We start from the raw sequence: 16,790 nt of genomic DNA on the forward strand, positions 1-16,790 counted from the left end.
CTAAGGCTGCAAGCTAAGGAATACAATTCCAAATGTTTACTGGGAGCCCATTTTGTATTCTTTAGGATAAAATTTAATCCTTAACTTCATCCCCAAAGTATGTATGGATTAGCTATTTGTAAAAATATAAATGTATGTAAAACTTACTTATGTTTATTATAGCTACATTATTGTAGCTACATGACTTGGCTTATATTGTATTCAAATGTATATAATCATTTATTTTAAATAATTCTATAATAGTTTCTTATAGAAATTTCTAAGCATTTTCGTAAGTAGTCAGATAACTGTACTTACAAGATGAAAACTTGCCTAGCTCTCTCATAACAGTTTCTTGCTATTAAACTCCAAACCTCTCCAATGACTTTATATGGGTCACTTTACAATGATGAAAATAGTTCACCTTTTATTTTGAAGCTTATCCTGCAGATCCCATGAGGCTGCTCTGCCTTCTGATTCCCAGAAAGAGCTTCCTGCAGCTTCAGAACGAGGGGAAAAGAAAGCAGATACCTCCTGCAGTTGTCCTCAGAACAGAAGACAAGGAAAAAGAGATGGGCATCATCCCCAAGCCTCTTACTATTTAGAGACCTAGAAATCCAGAACAGGGACTTCACAGTTTACCAAATACTAAAGTCATTTGCTATTTGTTATGATGGAAGACAAGTAGCTGAGCTGTATCTATAACTGTCTCTTAATACAGAAAACAATGGTCCTATACAAACAACAAATAAAAGGAGTACTGGAATTTCTATGTAAAAGGGTAAGTCAGTTGGACATCAATTTCACAGAGGATGTCCCTCAGAAGTTTTTTAAAAAAATAGGACTTCTGGGGCTCATTAAAAGCAGCAGGACAAGGGTGGTACCTTCAAGGAAAAAAAAAAAAAAGCTCCAACATTCGCTTTGCTTCTTTTTCAAAAAAAAAAAACACATAAAACATCTCATTACTCATGTAACCAAGAGTCTTCTAAGCACAGCCGAGACAAAGTAAGTACCATTGTGAAAGTGTACAGAAATTCTCCTGTGGGGAAGAAGAGAAGCTAACAGACATAAGAAAGTCAAGACAAAGGACAGAAACACACAAAAACTGTTAACTGAGATGACGGTTAAGTTATCTCTGGTGGGCTAGGAAGTTTGTTGCTTTGTTTCCTAAAAATATATCAGTGGGACCACTTATGCACTGTTGACATAATTAGAAGCTGATAAAAGCACTTCAGAGAACATCAGTCAGTTCTTCAAGTTTGGACATAGGAGTATGCTATGACCAATTACTCTATTTCTAGAAAAGATAACTAAAAGAAATATATCTATTTACCTCAGACTTATATATAATGCATATAGCAGCATTATGCATAAAAGCCCCAAACTAGAAGCAAGGTAGACATCCATCATTGGCATTATAAGTTGTGATACATTCCTACAAGAATACCATACAGCAACAAAAACAAACTACCTATTGCTTTTTGCAACAATATGGATAAACCTCTCTTTAATGTTGAGCAAAAGAGACTAGACACAGACACAAAAACAAACAAAAAACAGATTGTGGTTCCTATAAAGAAGCTGGAGGGAAAGGAATGAGTCTGTGGGAGGCTACTGGGTCAATCAAATAGATAGTTTGATGTCTTAATGTAATATGTCTTAATGATGATAGTTCCTTAGCTGTGTTCATTTATGAAAGTTAAACAAGTTATATATTTATGACCTTTGAACATTTCTGTGTAATTTCAAAGTTTTCTTTAGAAGATAACACACACACGTCCCTCTTTAAATGAGATTCTAAATTCATTAATTTTACCTTAAGTATTTAAAGAGTAGACAGAACAGAACCTCACCATAAACGACTAAAACAACACTGAAAGCAGAAGACCTCAAAACTAGAAATCATAATAATAAAGAAAAAGCAAAGACATGTAAAGAAATAGAAGCTCTTTAAAACGTAGGCATCCAGTAAGGTTTTCCATACAAATTTTTGCTTAAGAGGAATAGGTATTCTGTAAGATAGAAATCAAAACCTAGATGACAGAAAGCTACTCATTGGTACTATCCCTGGCTACCACCTTACAGAGTGAGGTAGAGCTCTTAGTGGGAACCATAATTTACTGCCCTGTGTTCATTGCCCCTGAACCTCCTTCACTGCCAGAGTACAAAATGTTTAAAAACTCACAGTACAAAGTAGAAAATACTTTCAAGTGGCTTTAAAAGTAAGCAACATATAAATATGGGTTAGGTGCACTATCTAGTGAACACATTCAAAGCAAAATATCAGTAGCATATTGCTAAGATGGGGCATCATTTGCAGTATAGCTATACATCTGCAAGCCAATCCCACTCAGCAAAGGAAGCTAACAGTAATCTATTGCAAACTTCAGTTGATAAGTTTACTTATACTTTATTAAGTTATTGGCAGAAAAAAATAATAGCAGTATTCTCTTTATGACTTTGAAATGTATGCTAAGCTCTGAGAGATGGAGAAGCAGGGAAAGCAGAAAAGAGACTGAAGTCTAGAATTAACTGGGCACCCACTGTGTGCTAAGTGCTCCACACAGTTCACATTTTTGGGAAATAGGGATATTTTCACTTTGCAAATGAAAAAAAATCAATCTCCAAAACTTTAGTAACTTTCCTATAGTCACAAAAGCAATGAATAATAGAAAAGGATATAGCCTGATTCCACTGCCCACGATAAATGCTTGTGCACGCATACACAAACACACACACACATACCACAAGTTGCTTAATTCCTCTGGGGTTTTGACCATCTTAAATATACTTTACTGTGTGGGCATGGTGCCATACACCTTTAATTCCAGGACTCGGGAGACAGAGACAGGTGGATCTCTGTGAGTTCAAAGCCAGCCTGGTCTACAAAGCAAGTTCCAGGGCAGTGAATATGTTACAAAGAGAGACCCTGTCTCAAAAACAAACAAACAAACAAACAAAAAGATATATTCAGTTCACAAAAAGAACAAGAAAGAATTAAAAAGAACTTGACTTGTCCTTCAATAAGTGTGAAATCTGGTAAAGAAAAGGCATACAAGTTAAGGCGCATAAAAGAGTATTTGTCTTTGTTTTTATTTTTTGACACAGGGTTTCATTGTAGTTTTAGAGCCTGTCCTGAAACTAGCTCTTGTAGATCAGGCCGGTCTCGAACTCACAGAGATTCACCTGCCTCTGCCTCCCGAGTGCTAGGATTAAAGGCGTGCGCCACCACTGCCTGACTTGTCTTTTGAGAGATACAAGTACTAAAACAATAGGGAAACTGAGAGAAGCTTTAATGTTGGGGAAGGCCTCCTGGTGCTAGACTGCAGATGGACCTTGGGATGTGAAATATTAGACAGGTCTACAAGGGATATTCTGGAATGAGGAAAGGCAGAGTGAAGGGTGACCACATGGATCCAAGTGACACTGAAAAAAATTAACATTACTGCTCCAAAAGGTTCAGATCTGACTAGAAACAGCCTAAAATGTTCATTTGCTGATGAACAGATCAACGAAATGTGGTACAATAGTTCTTCTTTACCGAAGATTTTGCTTTTTGTGGTTTGTTATTCACCCACAATTACTATTAGAAGATTCTGAATGGAAAATTCCGGAAATAAAAAAAATTCATAAATTATAAATAGCATGCCATTTCTGAAAAAATGAAAAAAATTCTTCTTGCAATGTCTTGCAATATAGTAGTGTGTGTGTGTGTGTGTGTGTGTGTGTGTGTGTGTGTGTGTGTGTTTAAGTATTCCTTATTTAGTAATGGCCAAAGCATTGGGCTAGTAGGGCTGGCAATTTGGATATGCCAGAAAGAAGCCATGAAGTGCTTCCTTTACATGAGAAACTGAATTTCTAAATAGGGGGGGGGGGAACAACTGTATACTAAGATTGCTAAAACTTAATGAAAATACAGTATGCATACTTAGACTCTTCTCTAATAAAACTATTCACATATTTTGAGTACATTCCTAAAATACATGCCAAAATCACACAGAAGAGAGAGAACAGGAAAAAGATGCTGTGCTCTGAGTTTGACTAAGACACAAGCTGTGACTATTGGGAAGTTGTTTTGCTTCGGTTCTAAATGCCACAGATGGGTCTATCAGCATCATATTTATGCAAAACCACAAAATCATCTGTGCTAAATCTTCAAGCATCGTAATGTTCTAAACTTTCTGTTAAAATGGCAATGATAACTGGCCTGTCACACTTTCAAAGTAAACACTGAATTTGTCTGTTAATAGATGCTGGATTCAATTTAAATGCTATGAGAACCTCCATAAATGTAAAGCTTCGCCTACTGATGCTTACACATTCTAATTCAGTATTATTAATATTTCAAGAATGGGGGTCGGTGAAGAGATAGCTTAGTGGTTAATTTGTTTTATTAATTTATTTTATATAAAATTATTGATTTATTAATTTTGTTAATAATTATTGGCTGTTCTTTCACAGGATAGAGGCTCCAGTTCCATCAGATCCAATGCCTTTTTCAGGCACTGACTACACGTGGAGCACAGACATGCAGGCAAAACACCCATATACAAAAATAAATAAATATTTTAAATGAGTCCCAGAGTTTAAATACACAATAAGAGAACCAAAGAAGCAAATATAACACACAAGTAAATACACAAATCCAATACTAGGAATAGTGAAGCACTCAAAATTAAACCTGAAAATCATCTACAGAGGGAAAAGACTGACGTTCCTACTTAGGTTCTAGAATATTCAGACAATTTTTTAAGAGAATAAATTATTTAAAATAGAAAGCTCACTCCAAGAGAGCAGATAAGAAAGCAAGCTTTAACAGAAACAGTTTGAATACATCTGTAAAAACAACCCTGCACCCTCCTGAGTCCTGGGGAAGAAAGAACCCTTCAGGTAATCCTGCCTTAATTCCTCTAGAGAAACCCCACTTTTCCCAAACACACCTGCCCCCAGGAGGTGGTGAGAGGGTAGTAATACAAAAGAACCCACACATAAGCAAACTAGTGTTCCCCTATCCATAAGAAACCAAAGGAGACAGGTATTTCTTTTTAAACTCTCTTCTTTGAAAAGGGGTATGAGGTATATCTGTCTCATAAGGCCTTTATGAGGGTCCATAAGGGAAATTTATGTTGGATATCTGAAAAGGAAAGGAGGGAATGGGAGGGGAGGGGAGGGGAGGGGAGGGGAGGGGAGGAGAGGGGAGGGGAGGGAAGGGGAGGAGAAGAGGAAGGGAAGAAAAGAAAAAAGAATGGAAGGAAGGAAGGAGGGAGGGAGGGAGGGAGGGAGGGAGGGAGGGAGGAAGGAAGGAAGGAAGGAAGGAAGGAAGGAAGGAAGGAAGGAAGGAAGGAAGGAAGGAAGGCAGGCAGGCAACTTAGTTCTCTAATCAACAGTAAAAGCAAAGTAAAAAATAAACTTAAAAAACAGGTTTATCAATGACATCTAGAGTGAGGCGTCTGTACAACTCTCTGTTTCCTGATCATAAGTAAGGGTTTACACTAAAAGAAAAGTATGCCACAGGAATAAGCAGGACTTATTTGCAATCATCAGGGGCTGCATATCAAGAGAAATGTATCCAATATTCTTCAACTGTTTAGTCATGTGCACAAGAATCATGGTGAAAGCCAATGGACAGGAAAGGTCTCACTATGAAGCCCTGGCTGCCCTGGTATTCCCTATGTAGCCAAGGCTGTCCTTGAACTCTCAGCAATTCTCCTGCATCAATCCCAAACACTGGGATTACAAGTGTGGCCACCAAGCTCCCCTTCACTTTGCTTGCTTCCTTGTGCTAGTCTGTCTGTCTGTCTGCCTGTCTATCTGTTTGGCTTGGTTTTTGTTTGTTATGTTCATTGAAAACCATAATCAACAGGGTCTGAATGGTAGGTATATTGATAAATAGCAAGAACAGAAACTCAAGGTGCCACCAGGTTATATATAATAATAATTAAGAAAATATATATATATAATATATAAATAATAATTAAGAAAAATCCTAGAGAGAGGCTAGGATACAGATCAGTGGTGAACAGTTTGCTTCACTGGGCAAGGCCTGGAGTCTGAGGAAGAGGAGGAGGAAGAATCTTAGAAAAGGAATTTCTTATATACTCATTCAATAAACATGATGGGACTGGAAATGTGATCCATCGTCTATAATCAAGAACAGAATAAGAAGCTGGTCAGCACTTGAAGCTAGTAAAGTAGACGTAAGCAAAGGAAACAAGGAGAACAGACATTGTAGGAGGTAATACCAGTTTTCAAAATCTGATTCCCAACAGCAAAAGTGAAGACTAATTTACCAAAAGGAAAAAAATACATAATAGATAAAAATAATTTTAAATATATACAAAATGCCTAGGACATTTCTATTTCTGAAGACTTTTCATCAATATATTTACCTTTTAAATGATTCTGAACATTTGTATTAGTATGTTCATATATGCATATGAAGTTGATTCAAGTAAGGTCCTGAAGTCTGTAAGTTAGAAGAGTAAGAACAGTCCCCGCTCCCTGCCCTCCACCCCCAGGATTAGAGACCTTTGTGTTTGATATAATGTAGGATCATCTGACGCATACATAATATAACATAACCATTTGTCTGAAGCTATTCTATAGAGCCTTTGAGATGGTCTGAAACTTAAATTAGACCAGATTCAATTTAATTTTTTTAAAAAAAGAAACGCTTGTGCAATGTAAACTAATACTGCAAAACTAATATAAATATATCCTGAGCACAAATCTGTATTTGTGAATTTTTCTATATAGGAAATAGCATGTAATATTCATTCTCTACAATGAGCTTTAAAATTAATCACTGGATACCCTTAAATCTAATCTATCCTAACTGACTCCTGCATGAGCAAAGTTGGAAAGTAATTTTAAAAGGATGTGATTCAATTCAAACCATTAGCTCTTCTGCTTTTCTTCCTCCAGGCAATGTTCTTTAAATTAGATATGTTATTTGATTTCAGTTCTCAAATTCATAAGCCCAAGCCTAACCTAATTCACAACATAATTATGATGCATGCAAAAAAAAGTACTTTGTTCAAGTGGGAGAGTAAATCTGAACACCATCGACAATTGAAACATGACATTTCAGAAACAGTGCTTGTTTGCCCCACAGGCAAAGAGCGGCAATCTGACAGAAAGACTGAGACATACCTGAGCAGATAAACAGCCCTGTCAATATCACTGAGGTCTTCATCAACGGTCAATCTTTCTATTTCTTCTGGTGTCTGTCAAGTATAATATGCAAATTAGATGTGCAAACATTGGTCCCTCTTGCCTCCCAAAGACCCTCAAAGACCCTATTGGTGAAAAGGTTTCAGTTATAGCAACGACAACTCATTCAGTCTGATGATTCCTCTACTTTATAGCAAACATCAAGGTCTCCAGTGGGGGGTTGGGCGCGGGGACTGTTTTTACTCTAACTTGCAGAGTCCAGGACCTTGCTGGAACCAACTTCATATGCATATATACCACATGTGGACACAGATACATATATTCACATATTTTTATCTCCAACAGAATCCTCCAAGACTAAAGCATTTTTCCACACCAGAGAATGCTTTGGGGGGGGGGGGGTATAGACTACGAGTTGAATGGCATCGAAAAGGACAAGCTTTGGAGCTCGGTTGGGAGCCCAAGAGACTCAGACTGAAAGGAAATCAAAGGTTCAAGAGAACTATGAGGGAGTGGCCAGATGAGGAGGGAAAGGGTCCTGAAACTAGGTTTACCGTCTGTAAGGATGAGGGTTGGCGTCTCAGAAGGCTGGGAAGATGACTTTGCGGGGTGGGGGAGCTAATGGGGGGGGGACGGACAAATAAAGGTTGACTCCCTCAAGGGGGCTGAGGAGCAGGGTCCCACCTACAGTCCTGGAGGGGCTGGGAGGAAAGGGATGCATGGTGACTCCGGATGGGAGAGGCTTTAAAACCCTCAACTAGGACAACTCTGGGAAGGGTGCCTGTCTTCGGGAGGTGAAGGGAAGCCATGCCGCACTGGGCACCAGGAGACCCAAGCTTGATCGTATGAAGAGGTCGGGGTGAGGACCGTGAATGGATGGGACCTGGGATGTCCGGTTGAGAGACCGAGGTAGGGCTGTGTGAACCCGAAAGTGGGCCAGCATCCAGAACCTGGGAACACAGACCCAGAGAGAAGCCTGCTGCGGATGAGGGACACACCGAGGCTGGCTACAAGAACAGCGGCTTGGCCGTTCGCGGGGGAGGCCGGAGCCGGGTGGGGCGCAGGCTGGCCGCAGTCGAGGGACCGAGTCGGGGGACGGGCTGGTTCCAGTCAGGGGACAGTGCTGATTTCAGTTCCGAGACAGAACTGGCCGCAGTCTAGGGACCCCGCTGGTTCCAGTCCGAGGAAGGGGCTAGCCTCAGCGAGGAGACAGGGCTAGCTCCAGTCAGAGTGAGGGGCTGGCTTCAGTCAGGGGAAAGGGCAGGCTTCAGTCAAGGGGACAGGGACAGGCCGACCCTCGGCTGCGGCGGAGAGTGAGGCTCTAAGGCGGCTGCGGTGACACGGCGACCGGGGACGTCGGATGCCGCCGGGTCGGGCGGACCGCCCTGAGGGAAGCGTCTCTCGGCCCTGCGCACCTTGAGGCTCCGGCGGACCGGCCTCTCGATGATGGTGAGTTCCTGCAGGTCCTCCATGTAGCCGAACAGGCTGTTCTGCCCGAAATCCATCGCGACGACGGCGGCGGGCGGCGGCGGATGCATGGACCGCCGAGGGGGGCTCCCTCGCCGGCCGGCCCGAGCGGCCCCGGGATGCCGGACGCGCGTAGCCCCGCGCCGCCCACCAGAAGGACTCTGTGGTCCCGCTCTCGGCCGCGGGCGAGCGGAGCGAGAGGCCGCGGGCGGCGAGAGATCGAGCGCGGCGGGAGCCCGAGCGCAGCGCGCCGAGGGGGCGGGGTGGGTGGAGGGGGCGGGGTGCGCGGAGGGGGCGGGACCAGAGCAGGGAGCCGCCTCAGCGGCCGCCTCGGCCCCGCCCCCGCCCCCGCCCGGGGGGCTGCGCGCGCCGTAGGACGCAACTGCCTCGCAACGACGCGCCCCGGTCGGGCTCCCTCGGCCCGCGCCCCGCCCTCAAGGGGCGCGCCCCGCCTCTCGGCGCGTGCGCAGAGCTCTCCTCGTCCCCAGGCGACCGGGAGGCGGGCTGAAGGCGGGGAATGGGCGCGGGCAGGCTAAGCCAATGAGAGTGAAGAGGTGGAGAGAGGACGGTGGGTTGGGCTGTCATGCACCTGTGAGAGTAACTTTCCGGTTATTTGAGGGCTGCTCTGTCTTCCCTGATGCCCCGCTGCTGATGCGGACAAGCACCTGTTAGCTTAGCTCCCCGGGCCTACTGGGACTTTGAGTGGCCAAATCGGACGATTAGTGCGCAATGTGTGTCTGAGGGTAGGGGACAAAGGTATAGGAATACAATCCTACGGCGCTGACATTGGGGGAAGGGAAAAGTCCCAAAGGGTCTCCTAGAAGAGAGACCTAAACTGAATCCTGAAAAAATAGTAAGGCTTTACTAAGAGATGCTAGAGCCAGCCCTTTTAGAATGAAACATGGACCTGTTCAGGTTGTGACGAGAGCGGCTCTTCCTAGGGTACCAGAAGCTAGTGTTTGGCACGGTGGGGTGAGTGGAAAGTGATACTTAAGACCTTGGTGGAGTAGTGCCTTGCTCTAGAGGAGCTCGCAGACTAGTTTATATTTAGTTCTAGCAAGAATAAGGCGGGTGAGCAGAACACTGGCTGCTCTTCCAGAGGACAAGAGTTCAATTCCCAGAACCTACATGGAAGCCAACACCCTTCTGAAACTCCAGTTTCAGGGCATCTGACCTCCTGAACAATGCTCACATGTGGTACACAACCATACATGTAGGCAAAACACCATACACATTAGTTTTTTGAAGGAAAAGGAGAGTGTGGGATCAAGAAGGCTCGGTGGATAAAGGAGCTTGCTGCCACACCTGACACCTTGAGTTCTGCCTGTTGAACATACTTAGGTGGAGAGAGAGAACTGACTCCTACAAGTTGTCCTATAGCCTCCACACTCTCTCCATCTTACATGCCTGCATGCACGTGCACGTGCGTGTACAAGCACACACAATTTTTTAAAGACTAAGATGAACTGAAGAGATGGCTCAGTGAGTAAGAGCACTTGCTGTGCAATCTTAAAGAAATGAATTCAGATCCCAGCACACACACACACACAGAGAGAGAGAGAGAGAGAGAGAGAGAGAGAGAGAGAGAGAGAGAGAGAGAGAAAGAGAGAGAGAGAGAGAGAAACTTGAACCTGCAACCCCAGCACTGTAGGGACTGGAGACACAAGAATCTCTGGAGCTTACAGGGTGCCTTCAGCTTCAGTGAGAGTATGCATGCCATTCCTGGTGTGAAGCCCTGGATTAAAGCTAGGGCTTCATGCACAGGCCAACAACTTAGCTACTTTTCCAGCCTGTCTTTATATTCCCATGCCTTAGTTATACAGTACTCCTCCAGCTACAGTGTCATTTTTCATGGTTTCATTTACTGCCCATCATCTGTGGTCTGAAAACTTCCCAACACTTTAAATCATGCTCTACTTGAAGTAAAGATATCTCATGCCATTCTGTTCATCCTAGCTGAGACGGAACATGAATCACCCCATGCTCAGAGTATCCATATGGTATACACCAACCACCCATTAGTCACTTGGCAGCCATCTTGGTTATCAGGTAGGCTGTTGTGGTGCCACAGTACTTGTGTTTAGGTTAGATTTATTTTACTTATTTATTTATTTATTGTTAGTTCCCATTATGATTCCCTTAAGGTGTCTACTTCATAAACTATTTTGGATATGTATATATAGAGGGAAAACAGAATATACAAAGTCAGATATTTATCTTAGGTTTCAAGCATCTGGTAGGCATCTTGAAATATATTCCCTAAGGATAGCAGGGGGAACTAATGTCTGTCTTAATATCTGATAGAGTGCGTCTCCCCACTATTCACTGTTGTTTTTCTCCCAATGTTTCTTTTGAAATTCAAAATAGAAATCATTGGTGGTGAGCCCACAGCTAGCATCCTGATTTTATGTTCCCTCGTCTACAAAGAGTAGTAGTCAAGGAGCCATGGAAAGGAGCAGAAATATGATGGGGATGGGGGCAAAGTCATGGAGCGTTGTGGAGTATTTCTTTAAACTGTGTGAAGATGTGTCACTGTAGCTGGTTTAATAAAAAGTTGAACAGCCAATAGATAGGCAGGAGAGGTTAGGCAGGACTTCCGGACAGAGGGAGGAGAACTCAGAGAGCTTGAACCAGAGGCACACGAGAGATGCCAGCAAGATGCCAAGCAAGTTAGACATACAGAATGGAAGAGAGGAAAAAGTCACATGACAAACCATAGATTGATTAAAGCAGGTTCGTTTACGTTATGAACGCTAGCACAGAACAAGTCTAATCTAAAGACAAAGCTTTCATAATTAATAATAATCTCTGTGTCATTATTTGGGGCTGGCGGGCCCACAAAAGAAAGTCCGACAGAAAGGCTTGCTGCAGCAGGGACCAAAGCCCATGTGGCTTCCATTTGCTGTTAATTTCTGAAATTCTCCCCTCCCTTTCCCTTTGATCCTTGATCAATCATGAAAAGTAAATATTACTTATGAACCTGACCCTGCTCCAGCTAAGAAGGATTGCATATTTGGACGCTATAACTGTGTCATCTGAGATTTGGTGACACTCTTTGACACGGTTGCTTGACTAACTACATAGACATGGCTTTGATGCTGGCTAATAGAAGGGAGGTTGGTGAAGAGAAAATGCACAATTTGATGGCTTCCGTCTGTAAGTGTTCCCATGACCATCCTGGAATGGAAGTAGCCTGGCTGCTAGGAAACCTGAGTCTCAGTTCTGTCTCCACCAGTAAGATGCGGAAGAGCAGTGCTCAGGGCGCTGGGTTTCTTTCCTGCCCTGCTTTTACACCTGACTCAGTGTGCACTCACAGCAGGCTTGCAACGTGCAGAGAAGACGCTGCACTGTTACTGCTTGACCAGTCATGAAACTGAGGCTCAGAGAAGTTATGTGATCTAGGGAAGAGCACACTAAGGAAAACTAGACAGCTCTGCCTCATTTATTCATTTACTAGTAACGTGAGGCCAGACACAAGGATTTTGAAGCTTACTGCCCTGACTTTAGTCAGGGCTCAGTTACTCCCCACCACCCTAATTAATGTCACTCTGTCCTTTAATGTCTCTAAGTTAGAACCAGTAATAGTATTTAGAGAACTGGGGAGGTGGCTCAGTGGGTAAAGAGCTTGCTGCGCTCAGTGAGGATCTGGCTTTGAATCCCCATGACCAACGTAAAAGCTACATAGGTGGCACATGCCGGGGAGAAGGTGAAGGCAGGTGTAGGCAGATTTTTCTGTCTCGCCTGTCAGCTCCCAAATAACCACACAAAACTTCTTATTAATTATGAAAATTCAGCCGATAGCTTAGGCTTCTTCTTAACTAGCTCTTATAACTTAGTTTGACCCATATTTTTATTAACCCACATTCTACCACGTCACTTTTACCTTTATCCCATGTTGTATGTCCAACTCATTCCCCATCTGTTTACCTTCTCTGCCCTTCTTCTTCCCAGCATTCTCTCTGCCCCTAAAATCCTACCTAGCTATTAGCTATTTAGCTTTTTATTAAACCAATCCAAGTGACAAATTTTCACAGTGTACAAAAAGATTACTCCACAATAGGTAGGTGGATCATGGGAGGCTCCAGAGACAGCCAGTCTAACCAAAGCAGTAAACTCCAGGTTCAGTGAGAGCCCGTCCCCAAAAAATATTATTCAAAACAGTAGAGAAAGACACCCATCACACACATACATACACCAAATGCACACATGCACACACAAAAAAAAATAACAATAAGAAGGCTGGAGAGATGGCTCATAAGTTAAGAGCATTGGCTGCTCTTCCGGAAATCCTGAGTTTAGTTCCTGGCAAACATACGGTGGCTCACAACCATCTATAATGGGATCTTCTGTCGTGCAGGTACACAGACATGCAGAACACTGTATACATAATAAATAAATAAGTCTTTTAAAAGAGAATAACAATAAAAGCTAGAGATGTTTAAGAGCCCAGTAGTTAAGATCACATACTGCTCTTCCAGAAGACTTAAGTGCTATTGCTATGTCAGAAGGTTCATAACAGTCTGTAACTCTAGCTCCAGAAGGTCTGAACCCTCTTCTGGACTTCTTGAGAATCTGTATTCACATGTGCACTAGTACACACACCCACACACACACACACACACACCCACCCACACACACACACACACACAATTAAAAGTAAATCTTAAATAATAATAGTATTTAGGATCAATTGTGGTTGAAAGAATTAACAGGATAATATGCATTCGATGCTTTAAAAATTTCCAAGCATAAATGGTTGCTATTACTATTATTGCTGCAGACTAGTAACCATGTGGATTCAGGTTCAGAAAAGCTTCAATAAGATGTAGTAAACTCTTTGGTTTTTGTGGGAGGTAAAGTAATGCTTCTCCAGACCCCAGAGATGTTCCTGACCTAGTTCTGAGCCTGTGCATGATGTCTGGCAAGGAAAAGGGTCTTTGAGGTGACTGATTTATGATTCAAGGTGATCTTCTGGTGAATATTCTCAGTTGTTTGTCAGAGTAGGTCTATCCATAGAGGACCTTTTGCATGAAAGAGGGCAGACTTTGCCAGTCCTAGCAGAGCAAGTCCACATAAGGAGGACCAGGCTTGCCACTATGCATGTTCAAAAACAAAAAGAGAGGGGAGGCAAGCCCCCCCCAAACCTTGAAGGTTCTCCCCTAGATCTTCATATGACACCTCAGATTCAACGCCGTGGAAACCGCTTCCCAGATCTTCCTCCCAGACTGTGAGAACAAAGCTGTCATTTCTGCTCTCCGGCTGGTTGTGACTGGTCACAGCAGCAGGAGGAAGAACACAAAGAAAATGAACTGGAATTTGATTCCTACCTGAATCAGACCCCAGGAAACAATTTCAGGAATGAAAACAACAACTGAAACTGGCAGACAAATCTCTCAATTTTTTGAAAGGAGATATGAGACTATTTTTACAACATCCAAATAAGAAAAGTGTTTTCTTTAATAAAAAAGCATAACCTACTTCAAAAATGTGAATTTGTATCATCAAAGAGTGTGACAAGGCATATCATAGACTGGGAAAACCTGCGACAAATTCATCCTGAAAGGATTACTGTCCAGAACCGGGAACTCTTTAAAAATCAAGTAAACATTAAAAAGTGAGCAAAATATGTATACAACCTGATAAACCAGTCTGCCTCCATCTTGGGCTTGAAAGTCATTTCATAGTAAAGACAAACCATGTTCATTCTCTGTTTCTCAAGGATTGGGCTATGCCCCACCTGTGACTAACTACAAATGATTCTGTACTGCCTGTTCCAGGAAATGGCAACTGTGCCTTTGTTTCAGGACTTGTTATAATTTCCTTGCAACCATGTTTTCTTTTCAAAAGTTGTTATGATGACCTTGTCATGCTTATGTTCTGCTTCCGTGACCCTGCCTACTTGCCCATCAAATCTCCCATTTGGAAACCCTAGTCCTGAGCTATAAAAATCCTTATTTTCTTCATGTCCAATGCTGACCTCTTGAACCCCACCTTTAAGGAAAAACAGCCCATGTACACGATTTTTTTTTAAAAGGCTATTATTTGGATCTGAGGTCTTTTTCATCGCATCTATGGGATTAACAAACCTTTTCCAGAATAATTGCCTGTAATCCCATGACAACCAATAATTTGTCATCAATAATAACAATGGCTAGGGAGATGATTCTGTTGGAAAAATGCCTTTGAGCAAGTATAAAGACCTGAGTTTGAATCTCCAGCACCATGTAAAAGCTAGGCTTCATGACACACATCTGAAATCCCAGCACCAAGGAAGCTGGAGATGGGCAGATTCCTGGAGCTCTCTGACCAACCAAATTGAGGAGTTTCAGACTCAATGAAAGAATCCATCTCAAAATACAAGGTTGAAGAAAATACCCAACATTGACCTCCAGGCTACACACACCAATATATGTAAACCTGCGCACATATGTGCACATACACATGAACATGTACATGTATATACCCCAAACAAAATAAATAAATAATACCTTAATAACTAGGCTCAACAAACATTCATTAACAAAATAGGATAAACACATTTACATACTCACCAAACAGACAAAAATGCAAAGTTCTGACCATGCCATATGTTGTACAGATGACAAGCTAGGAGAACATGTACATATTGCTGGCTGAAGCAAAAACTGGTACAACCACTTGGGGAAAGAATTTGTCACTTGCTTGTAAAATAGGACATATCACTTCTTCTAGGTGTACATTCTTTACAGCATATGCCCAGGAGAAACTCTTACTTGTTTTCCCATAGAGACACGCACAAGAGAACTTGTGCATACGGTATGATATTTTTGTCCACTGTGAAGATGTGTCTCTGCTGAACAGCCAATAGCTAGTCAGGAGAGGATCAGCGAGACTTCCAGGAAGAGCTAGGAACTCTGGGAAGGAATCAGAGCTGCAGAGAATTGCCATTCAGACACGGAAGAAGTGGGACGTCCAGCATGGAGGGGAGGTAACGAGCCATGTGGCAAAACACGGATTAATATTTACAGGCTAACAAGCTTAAGATAAGACCAAGCTTTCATACTTAATAAAATCTAAAATATGAACTCTTACACAAATTATCTTAAAGATAAAACAAAAACACAGGTTGCTACTTAAAACAAAACAAAATCAAATAAGAAAAACCAGCAGAACATTCTAATGCTCTCCATGGGCTCCCCTCTGATTACAATTCATTACTAAAGCTAAATAATAGGCTGCCTTTTGTGTTATCATCTCATCATTTTTTTGAACGGGGAGTCATTTGGATCACATGCATATTATTGTCTTAGAATGCCCTGTAATGGTGTCAAGGTGTAGATAATCTTCAGCAGTTTACATCTGTCATTCAACAGTTCCACATGCTCATAAGATTTATTTTCGTGGATGATAGAGCCATTCATCTTCACTCTCAGTTTCCTATTTTTGGGCCTAAAAATATTAATTTATTTAATTGTCTGTTAATCATTGGTGGGGTTGTTTCCAGGTTTTTGCTACAATCTGTCCTGGAGGTTAAAGTCCAGAGCCAAAGTACCCGCAGACTTGCCATCTCCAGAAGCAGTGACAACCTCAGCTTTGTCCTGGTCAGTCCATCACTCTGTTAGGTTTACAGGCATCCCTGATTACCTGTCCCAGTTTCTCCAAGGACACTAATCATTTAACCTAGCCACCTAGGGCTTCCAGGGTCTCTGAGATCTTGGGGTGTTTGCACTCAGGAATTTTAGGGGGTGTCATATTCAACCCCTGATTCCAACCATCCCCAGATCAGCAGTGACCAATCCAACAGTTTGAAGATTTTATTTTTTTGTATGGATTATGGTCTTTTTCTCTTCCAGGTCTCCACTGGAATGTCATGTCCCATACAACCAAGGATTTTTGTCAGTTTCATTCCTTGCTGCACTCACAGTGCCTATGGGCACATGACAAACACTTGTTATAATTGTTAGAGACAGGAGCAAGAGCCACTTCTCCACAGTCCAACTGCACTCTTGGGAAAATCCTTTTACTTCTGTATTCCTCAGCTCCCTCCATCAGATGAGGGGGTCAGGCTAGGTAACACAGAACGAGAATTTTGGTCTACTAGTGTAGGAGCACTAATCTATCCCAGGTCTACTAGCATAGGAGCACTGATCTATCCTAGGTCTACTAGCATAGGAGCACTGATCTATCCTAGG

The 16,790-nt window shown here is 42.4% G+C and overlaps 1 protein-coding gene across 2 annotated transcripts in view; it reads right to left on the reverse strand.

Moving 5' to 3' along the window:
- The window catches only part of Ppp4r4 (protein phosphatase 4 regulatory subunit 4), a 97,757-nt gene extending 88,713 nt beyond the window's left edge, over nucleotides 1-9,044 (reverse strand). For both annotated transcript variants that reach the window (XM_075947736.1, XM_075947734.1), the window contains exons 1-2: nucleotides 8,568-9,044; nucleotides 7,132-7,205 (exon numbers count right to left, since the gene is read on the reverse strand). Coding sequence is in view for 1 of the 2 variants with exons in the window: in XM_075947734.1 (XP_075803849.1) it covers nucleotides 7,132-7,205; nucleotides 8,568-8,690 (197 nt within the window). In the remaining variant the exon portion in view is untranslated. The remainder of the gene's footprint in view (nucleotides 1-7,131; nucleotides 7,206-8,567) is intronic.
- Nucleotides 9,045-16,790: the final 7,746 nt, after the last annotated feature.

Source organism: Microtus pennsylvanicus, chromosome 14 (assembly GCF_037038515.1).
Source record: "Microtus pennsylvanicus isolate mMicPen1 chromosome 14, mMicPen1.hap1, whole genome shotgun sequence".
Taxonomy (NCBI): domain Eukaryota; kingdom Metazoa; phylum Chordata; class Mammalia; order Rodentia; family Cricetidae; genus Microtus; species Microtus pennsylvanicus.